This window comes from Triticum aestivum, chromosome 5B (genome assembly GCF_018294505.1).
Source record: "Triticum aestivum cultivar Chinese Spring chromosome 5B, IWGSC CS RefSeq v2.1, whole genome shotgun sequence".
Taxonomy (NCBI): Eukaryota; Viridiplantae; Streptophyta; class Magnoliopsida; order Poales; family Poaceae; genus Triticum; species Triticum aestivum.
Window position 1 is genome coordinate 543,853,143 of NC_057807.1, and position 9,674 is coordinate 543,862,816.

At 48.1% G+C, this 9,674-nt stretch overlaps 1 protein-coding gene and 2 non-coding genes across 3 annotated transcripts; 2 read left to right on the forward strand and 1 right to left on the reverse strand.

Moving 5' to 3' along the window:
* Positions 1-2,645: 2,645 nt before the first annotated feature.
* On the forward strand, positions 2,646-2,727 carry TRNAS-AGA (transfer RNA serine (anticodon AGA)). Its single transcript has one exon. It is a non-coding gene; the product is annotated as a tRNA-Ser (tRNA).
* Positions 2,728-5,160: 2,433 nt separating this feature from the next.
* TRNAS-AGA (transfer RNA serine (anticodon AGA)) lies at positions 5,161-5,242 on the forward strand. The gene has a single exon. It is a non-coding gene; the product is annotated as a tRNA-Ser (tRNA).
* Positions 5,243-5,600: 358 nt separating this feature from the next.
* LOC123113071 (cleavage and polyadenylation specificity factor subunit 3-I) lies at positions 5,601-8,869 on the reverse strand. The gene is made up of 5 exons (XM_044534195.1): positions 8,688-8,869; positions 8,504-8,601; positions 8,374-8,419; positions 8,136-8,285; positions 5,601-7,430 (listed from the first exon to the last, which is right to left on the reverse strand). The coding sequence occupies exons 1-5, from the start codon at positions 8,835-8,837 to the stop codon at positions 5,793-5,795; spliced, it is 2,082 nt and encodes a 693-aa protein (XP_044390130.1). The 5' UTR covers positions 8,838-8,869; the 3' UTR covers positions 5,601-5,792.
* Between the last annotated feature and the right edge of the window lie 805 nt (positions 8,870-9,674).

Consider the following 9,674-nt stretch of genomic DNA (forward strand, 5'->3'; position numbering starts at 1 on the left):
ATGTTATTCGTAAATTGATAAAAGTTCATCATACAATTTCCGAATTGTTCGCCTCGGCATTCCAAATGTTTAAATTTTTGTATGAGAAAAAAAACATGGCTTTGGGCATCGCCAAGCTCTCGTCCGCCTCTGTTGTGCCGTTCTGCCGAGATCTTCTGGCATGGCATGCTTGTTACCTCTGACTGCCAGGACACCATTGCGCACGAGACATGGCATGCCTTGCTGCTTCTTCCTCGCTCATCCGCTGACGTCGTTGCTTCCCAAACCAATGGGCATGCGTGTCTCAGGTATACATGCATTCTGTCGAACACGTGGAAGGCGTCGCGAACTCGCGATCCACAGAGTCCAGCAGCTGCTGCGCGCCTTTGCCCAAGTTCGTGCCCGAGACGACACGACACACGAACACGAGAGAGACTCGGCGTTGCACAAGACCTGGAGATACAACTGCGCAAGAACACGAGAGAGACTTCTACAACTTTTACCACTAGTTATCGCTCGTTATCGATCGCGACACCTAGTACCAAATGTTGACGACACAGACGCCCCCGACGACGGCACCACCGAACCCCCGACGACCTCCTCGGCAATATCCACGTTAGGATCGCCACCCTGCACGACCACGCCGTCTGCAGGTCGTGGCGCTCCGCCACGGCGCGGCTCCCGGCACCGCCCGCCGTCCCGTTGCTGCTCGTCTCGCCGTGCAGCAACCGGTCCAGCGGGAGGAAGCACCTGTGTCCCGACCAAGGTGGAGTACAAGCTGTTCGTTGGCTCGCACGATGGCGGTTGGGTCTTCGCCTTCGACAACCGCGAGCTCACGCTCGTGAACATCTTCTCCAGCGCCGAGATGCCGGTGTGCCCACTAAAGCCGGGCCGTCTAAGGCAAAACCCCATCGCTAAAATCATCTTCTCCGACGCCCCTACCTCCTCTAACGGCTGCGTCCTCGCCGCCATCACCGATGATCTATCGCCTCAACATTGCATTGTGCAAAGCTGGCAAAGGCAGTGCCAGTGGGTGGACCATGACAACTTGGCACAAGAAGATGTTCGCGGACATTGCCTTCTGCGACGGTGATCTCTACGGCCTCACTTACCCCGACGAGGGCTTGGTCAAGTTTAAATTCAACACCAGGGGAGAAGGAAAGCCCGTGATCACATCTACCCACCAGTTAGCCGTCCGAAGGCGCAATGGCCCCACCATGAAGCATGACCCCAGTTCATACGGTTGTTGCATGGTTGAGCTACATGGGGAGCATCTATGGCGATAAGGACCCGATGGTTGCCCGACCGCGAGCCTTTCTTCAAGGTCTTCATGCTAGTCGATGCAAACCCCGGCGGCATCTACTGGCACAAGTGGGCTGAGGTGAAGAGCTTTGGTGAGTATGACTTGTTCTTGGGGCCGACAAGGTCTAAAGCGGTGCACGTGCCTGTTGGCGCCGAACGCCGCGGTCTAGAGAGAAACCACATCTATTACTCGAAATCTACCCGCTCTAGAGAACATGAGTCGCGTGGCAACGAAGTGTACACGGTGGCATTGGAAGGTGGTGACCACATGTGTTGTAGGGAAGACCAAAGTATGGACGATGGTCTAGAGAGGACAGGATACTACACGACGGGTTGGGACTATGCTTCAATGTGGCTACATCCTCCAGAGTTGTAACCTATATATTTGCTAGCTTAGTGCAAATAATATTTATCCTAACACTAGAACCATGGCTTGGATATTATCATGCATGGTACAACTCTAGTTAATTAACATTACCGTGTTGTTTTAATCTTTACTACTCCTTCGATCCATCCATATTGCTAGTATAAACCATGCCGAGCAGAATTGCCCAAAGTCCTTCTCGCCGATTGACCATCGTTGCCCTCGAAAACAAGAACCGAAGCCGCGTCGTGGAATCGATTTGCTCTTTGGATGCCGAGTGATTAGATTTCTTCTAGTTCAAGACTTGTGGAGTTTACTGATCAGAGTTGATTGCCCCACGTACTTGATTTATTGTGGGGTGTTTGCAGTGGAGTACGAGCAGTAGTAGCTGTGGTGAACTAGGCCAAATGGATTTTAGCAAGCAGCTCATAATCGTAGTGCAGTTTGACCACCGAACTTAATTTTGTCGTCGTTCAAATTCGACATGTTCTCATTATGTTGCCATCCCAGTAAAGCACAAGTAGATCTGTTGTAGTACTCGGCTAGCTCTACTGAACCTATAAATTCAGAATTAGTTTCTACTCTTAGTTGCAGGCGACATCTCTGAATTTCTCAAGTTCCATTTACTTCACATCTCAAGTTCTGTACTTGATACTTTCTCGGGTTCATGCGTGTTGCTCGCTAGCTAGGCTGGGAGTTGCAGCAATGCAGGGCTCTGACCTCAAGCCAAGATCAGCACTCAGGGGCGGCGCGATGCTGACGGACGGCATTCCCAGCGGCGTCGAGCCAGCTGCTCTGGCGGCTCCTGCTCGGCCTCCTCACTCCTCAGGTAACCTCATGTGTGGTTGCTTGATCGCGGTGAACATGGCGGAACTGCTACTTGTCTGACACGGAACACACTTCATGCCCTTTTTTTCCTAGCGTTCTGATTCCAACTGGTTCTGTATTCCAAGCTGACTGAACAAGATAAGTAGACTGAGAGAAATTTAGACATCAAACAGTGGTCGTGCCGGAGTGGTTATCGGGCATGACTAGAAATCATGTGGGCTTTGCCCGCGCAGGTTCGAATCCTGCCGACCACGCTTCACCCCTTTTTGTTCTCCTATTTTTTCCTTGAAAAGGCCAAAACACCAACCCAAACAAATTTTGCATGTGTTTTTCCTCTCCTTTTTACAACACAATATTCTACAAAACGACCACAAATTTATAAGAATGGGCTTAACATTTTTTTTAGGTGAAAGGCGAACACCACCTGTTTAGGAGCATACAAAGATTGTTTGGTGCGTTAACCAGCCAACATGACGACCAACTTCCAGAGTAGTAGCCACTCGAGCTAGCCTATGAGCCGGACGAGGCTGTTCTGATCCCGAGCGCATGTAAACTCGGAAGAACAATTAAATCACATAAAATAGAAAAATAAAGTCAGATAAATGTTTTGACTACTTGCAAAGTTTCATCATCGGATGACATTGTGGCAAGAAAACACAATTGATGCTCTAAAAGGTTATTTTCAAAAGCATTTTCGAGCATCAAATTTTTTTTTGCAACATCTCCCACGAATGCCATTTCATGATGAAGCTTTGCAAGCAATGAAAACATTTATCTATGTTTGCCACAAAAAAATATTCAGGACTTTTAGAATTTTTCCTTTTTTTATTTTACTGTTCACCCGACCTCACATGAGCTCGGGATCAGAACAACACTTTCGTTATGAGCCTCCTTATTACAAGTGCGTCGTTCATGGCCAAAATTAGAAGCCAAAAAACTATTCATGAGAGCTAAGATATCCTTCAGAATTATGCAGTGTCCCATGACTGTTTAGGTGCTTGAACATCGTTAATGACTCTCAGGCAGTCAGTTGCCATGCATAGCTTGTCCCGCATAAGATCTTCTCCCAAAACGAGCGCTTCCTGGCAAGCATAAGCCTCTAGGGTCGCCGTAGTCATCACCCCTTCGAAAACCACTACCAATGAACCAAGGTAGGTGCCCTTGTCATTTCAGTGTGGTGCAGCGGAGGATGGTCGAGACCCAGTGAGGAAGGAGGCTGGATGCAGCTGGGTGGAGGTTCGAAACGAGGTGCACAATGCCACATCAGCAAAACCACTTGCCAAAACCACTATAATCAGGGTTAGGTTGTGATTCACATGGTTTTGGAAAGATCGTGGTTAAATACCACATTTTAGACCTCAGGGGGTAAAATTGCCGGTTTATGTACCCAGGGGTTATGTGAACTTCTTTCTCGGCGCTGACATGCCTCCTGCTCAATGCAGGTGAACGCCATGGAGCTCGACATGTCCAACGTGGACGTGCCAAAGAATGTCCTTGCCCAGCCTGCGTTGCACGGGCTTTCCACTGCAATAACGATGGAAGGAGGGATGACATGACCTGGGCTCCTGAGAGTGGTGATCGTGGCCGCACAGGAGTGACACTAAAATTCCCAATTTATGGCAGCATAAGTGGTACTTCAATTTTTTGGCACCCTAAAAAACAAGAATTTTTTTGAATCGATTTGCATGTCGAGTAAATAGATTCTTCTACTTCAAGATTTGTGGAATTTATTGATCAGAGTTGATTGCCTGCCACGCGTAGACCATGCACTGTGGAGTATGAGCAGTAATAGTTGGGGGTGAGCAATGTGGTCTAGGATATGTATTTTCGCTGATGAATTGACTTTTTGATCATGGGAAGACAATTTGAGGACATGCCACGGTGGATTTTTATTGTGATGAATGCCACGAGGCATTTTGGGGAAACTATAAACCGTTTGGTCTAATTAGTGAACTCCCATGAATTTTAGCCTAGCCCAAACGGATTCCAGCAAGCAGCTCATAGTTCTGCTTGACTACCGAACTTAATTTTGTCGCGCCAACTAGACAAGTGGCTCTGCTGTACTCGGCTCTACTGACCTACAAATTCAAAGTTAGTTTTAACTTTGAGTTGCAGGCAGCATATTTGAATTTCACAAGCTCCGTTTGCTTCATTACTGAAGTTCTGAACTTTATATTCTCGGCGTCCTCAGCGGCGGCGGCCAGCAAGCCCGCCTTCTTGTGGGCTCTCCTCGCACCCAATGGCGGCGCCATGCTGACAGCATTCTGGGTGTCGAGCCAACTGTTATGTCGGCTCCTGCTTGCCTCCTCGGATAAGCTCACGCGGTTGCTTGATTGCGGAAAACATGGCTGAATTGCTACTTGTATGACACCTAGTACAATGCCTGTTTTTTTACAAGTTTGATTGTATTGGTTCAAACAGTTTGCTACTCCAAGCTGACTACGAACGACTGAGCAGGCGGTGAGAAGCTAAAAATAGCGAATAGCGAATAGTTGAAATTGAAGTGTACATTCGATCGATATGTTGGGTTTTTGTAGATATCTTATCACATACGTTGGGAATGGCTTAATTGTTGTACCTGTCTGTCTGGCACCGAACCGAAAAGGCTGCTTGTTTTGTGGCCAGCGTTTTCCTACTAGCCTAAGTTCCCAGCACTCTAAAGGCAATTCAGAGATTCATAACAAGCAGTGGTCGTGCCGGAGTGGTTATCGGGCATGACTAGAAATCATGTGGGCTTTGCCCGCGCAGGTTCGAATCCTGCCGACCACGCTTTTACCTTTTTTTCATTTTGCTTTTTTTATTTCCTCTCTCTCTTCATGATTGTTTATGTTTAATGTGGAAGGAACAAAATTGATGGTGCTAGTGCTACTAGCCGAGTGTCACCTCTACGGCAAAGGTGCACTGTTTTGTCTTACGAGCAGAAGCAGTGGACATGTGAATTTTACCGTAGTTCTAACCATTGTGTAGATTGGTTTGATGATGATGGGCTGCACATGTCCACATTTTTTACTACGTAGCAGGAACCAAATCTAACCATAATCAACTTTACTGGGACTTCAGCCAGTACGAGTTTTACTGGAAGTGAAGAGGATTGTTCACATAACTGCTAGGAGTGACCACAACAGTCTAGTATCCATAATCGACCAATTCGTTGACATACGACTGAACCACTTTTTATATTGACATAATGTTACAACTCATGTTTCAGAGGCAGTATTGCACTCTTTTTTTTTTTCATGTCAGCCAAGTTTGAACTGCTATTTTTTTCACCTAGGAAACATTGAACAAGTTAAAGCATAATCTTATTTATGGCTTTTCGTCAGGATGCCGAGAGTGGGATTGGTCTCACCGCACCCTGTATGCGGCGGAATGCAGTGCTGATCCTTTCTTTCAGTGCAGCATTTTCACACTCGACATCACCACTCCTCCCATCCAAATGCGCGATGTCTCCGTCCACCGATATAACAAGCTTCCCTTCCTCTGCGACTTTGACATCACCGAAAAGCGACACCATGAGAGCATATACTACCTTCTGCGCCACCTTCTCCGTTTCCTCTTCTGTCTTTGCTGCTGCTTCGATCGGAACAGCCTTTGGGCCTTCACGGCCTATGTTCAAGATCGTGGCCACCACAGAATCGGACACCATGTCGCTTATGGAATCAGAGGACCACTGCAGTGTAACATAGCTTTCTGATTCCAGGCGAATGGTCACCCTCTCGTGAACAATCAGCGTTGGAACATCAGGTTCCTCGGTTGATGATTCCACACTCTCGTATATCTGCTTTAGCCTGTACTTGATGACTTCAAAAGAACCAGAATATGGGACGGAGATCCGCTGAGTAATGTTAGTAGTAGATAACTGTGTGTACACACGGAGATCCTCAGGGGCCATGATCTGATACGTGAAGCCCTTCTTCACGAGTAAGCCACTAACTGATTCTTCCGCTTCTGGTACCTTTTCTGCCAGTCTGCCAACTATCTTCGCCATTTTCTCAGAGCTGAAATACATCTCCACTGATTGGCAGTTCTTGGGAGAGACGATTTTTGTGTTTGTTCCATCAAACTGAGTAATAAGTTTCTGTTTAAGCCTCCCCATCTCATTTGCCTCTCCGTGTACAAGAATAATGTTGGGTGGGCGAAGCTCATCCAAGAAACCGCTCGTCTGTAGGAAATCAGCGTGAGCGGAAAAGGAGATGTAGAAGATCTGCATATGAAGGGGAGCAGTGAGCCCATTCGCTAACGTCACTTCTCTCGGCTCGCTGATAATGGCCTTCACAAGGGAGCCTTCTACGGCAAAACCTGGAATAACACATGTGTTCTTCTTATCTGTGCACCACTTGTCAAAGAGCTGCCTGGAGAGGCCACTTTGGAGACTACCTGGACTTGCCATCACCACTGACGGACCCACATCATGGAAGTTGTCTATGCTATTCAAAGGCTCAATATGCTTGAAATGGAAGGGATTGGATTGTGCAAACTGGTTCCTGATCCTTTCGTTCATGGAGTTTATGTATGTCTGGTAGACAGCCATGCACTTCTTCGCAAGAGGGGAGGCGTAATAGATTGGAATCTTATGGAGCTCTGGGTGGTTAGACCAATACTCATCCAGGATAAGCAACAGTTCCTGTGCTCTACCAAGAGCATATGCCGGGATAAGAACACGCCCCCCTTGAGAAACCGTGTTGTGGATGGCATCCGTGAAGCGCTTTTCTCTGACATGGCGGGGTTGGTGTTGCTGCACGCCATAAGTTGACTCGATAATGCAAATATCAGGGGAGAACTGGGGGACCTCAGCAGCTTTCAGGTGCCGGTCTTCTTCACGGGAGTAGTCACCAGTGTAAAGAATGCGAACACCGGCAATATCCACCATGAACATGGCAGAACCAAGTACATGGCCAGCGGTATAGCACCAGAAGCGTATGCCATTAACTTCCAGTGTCTGGTGGAAGTCTATGACCTGCATGACAATTATATGTTAATACAATGTCCATTCTTCCTGTGGCAAATTCAGACTTCTAATCCTCACAAGCAGAATCAGGCCGTAGCTGTGAAGGGAAAAAAAATCCTGCTAATTGGAAGCAATGCCCAGATAATAAATATAGGGTTATTAATTTCACCAACAGCCCAATGACATTTAAATGTTTTGACTATTCGGAATTGAACGGACACATAAGCATTCCAAAGGCGGGAGGCAGGAGCTAGCAAGATGGAGGAAACTGAATCTAAGTTCACTTTACAATATCAACTAGACACATATATTTGTAGGCAACAACCAGCTACCTAAAGAACAGAGTTTGACTGAATTTGTAGGAAAAACCATCAATAACTACGATACCAAGTTAATATCACTGGATACACAACAAAAATATATTTTCGTATTATATCTATTTAGTAATGTAGTTGTTGATGCTTTTTTCCTACAAACATGATCAAATTGTGCACCATTTAACTTCAGAAAAAATTTCATATGCCTTCTTTTCAGAAACAGAGTTCTTCTTTTTCCCTCTAAAATAGTGTTTCAAATTCTCTATCGACCAGGCATTATCGATCATCATCGTATTAGCAACAGGCATCTCAGACCAAACGAAACGGATCAATTCATTCACTTTTGTTCCATTTACACATGCCGGAAACAAAGAGATGAGCGGAAACAAGGTGGTACCTCGATCTTGTCCATGGAACGGATGATGTCCTGCTCGTCAAACAGCATGTCCTCCACCGACACCTTGCTGACCTTGACGTAATCCGAGAGCAGCAGCCTGTAGATGGCCTTGGTGGCGTGGGTCATGAACACGCGGCCCTTGAACGTCGTCTGCAGAGAAACACAGAGCAGAGCAGAGCAGATTCAGGCACCAAACAGCATGACAACATCGACCCCCGCTGCAGTTAATAGTTCCAACCTTCTCGAGGAAGTAGGGCAGCGAGGCGGCGTGGTCCAAGTGGAAGCTGCAACTCCAATCCAAGGCCAGAAATTAAGCGGTAGGAACGCAGATATGCGGAGGTGGGGATGGAGGAGGTGCGGTTGCTTACTGAGTGACGAGGAGGACGTCGATGGCGGAGGGGTCGATCTCGTCGAAGTAGGGCAGCGCCGCCATGCCGGAGTAGGCCGGGTGGATGCCGCAGTCGAACTGGGCAACAGCGAAGAGCCAGTCAGTGGGAATCCCCGGACAAGGAGAGGCACGAGGGGAGAGGGAGGAGGGGTTTGGATGCGAACGAGGACGGTGCGGCCCTTGAAGGACATGTGGACGCAGGAGCGGCCGACCTCGCCGCCGGCGCCCAGCGGCGTGACCACCATATGGTCGCCCTCCCGCCCGCCCGCCGCCGGCCGCTTCCCCGCCGGCGGCGCCGTCGCCACAGATGTCATTTTTTCCCCTTCCGCTTTGCCTATGAAAGCTAAAGAGAGAGTACTGTATCTTTTTTTTCCTTTTCAGGGTCGAGAGTAGTGTTGATTTCAGTATCAGTAGCTCCCTGTTTCCCGAGGGATTCATTTTCCAGGTGTATTTTCTACTTCTCAGCAATTTTTCCGTGTAATCCTAAAAAAAAGCAATTTTTCTGTGATTGCCATTTGTAATTCTGAGGATTTAGCTGTGTGCATCATGCGTATGGTTTTCCATTGTTGTTGTTTACCGTGTTCCTCTTAGGCCGTTTGGTGCTTCCTTGGCGGCGCCCACCGCCCTCCGCGCGTATAAAAGGGTTTGCTCCGCAGATCTTCATCTCGCGTTCGGCTCCCAAATACAAAATGGCGCCCACACGTTAGCTCGTCGTCCGTGTGTGAATCGCCATAAGCCATCGGCAGGTCCCCTTCTCTTCTCCCGACACTAGCCATCCATCTCTCCTTCGTATGACTAAAGTGGTGGCGACACAGGAGCCACCAGTGATGGCTTATGGGAGTCACGTGTGGAGGCCACCACTGAGGCATGCAGGCGGAACAAATCAGTCGTGCCAGCATGTTGTCCTCCTCGTCGTTGTTTGTGTCCTCATCATCCATGCTGCACCATTGCAGGAGCGCGAGAGCCCGACTGATACCTCCTTCTAGGTCTCTTGGTTGTGCATCCTGCCACCAGCAGCCTCTTGGCCCAGATCCAGCCACCTTTTTACCCCATGACACCGACAGCTCTCCGAACCACGCATATGTGCCTCCCTAGCTCAGGTCCGTTGACTATCCTTCGTTTTTGAACCAGATCATCTGACTTGCGCAAGG

Coding starts and splice junctions, on each gene's coding strand:
- LOC123113071 (XM_044534195.1), bottom strand. CDS start 8,837: ATGACATCTGTGGCGACGGCGCCGCCGGCGGGGAAGCGGCCGGCGGCG. Junction 8,602..8,687: donor TCAAGGGCCGCACCGTCCTC/GTTCGCATCCAA, acceptor GCTGTTGCCCAG/TTCGACTGCGGCATCCACCC. Junction 8,420..8,503: donor GACGTCCTCCTCGTCACTCA/GTAAGCAACCGC, acceptor TTGGAGTTGCAG/CTTCCACTTGGACCACGCCG.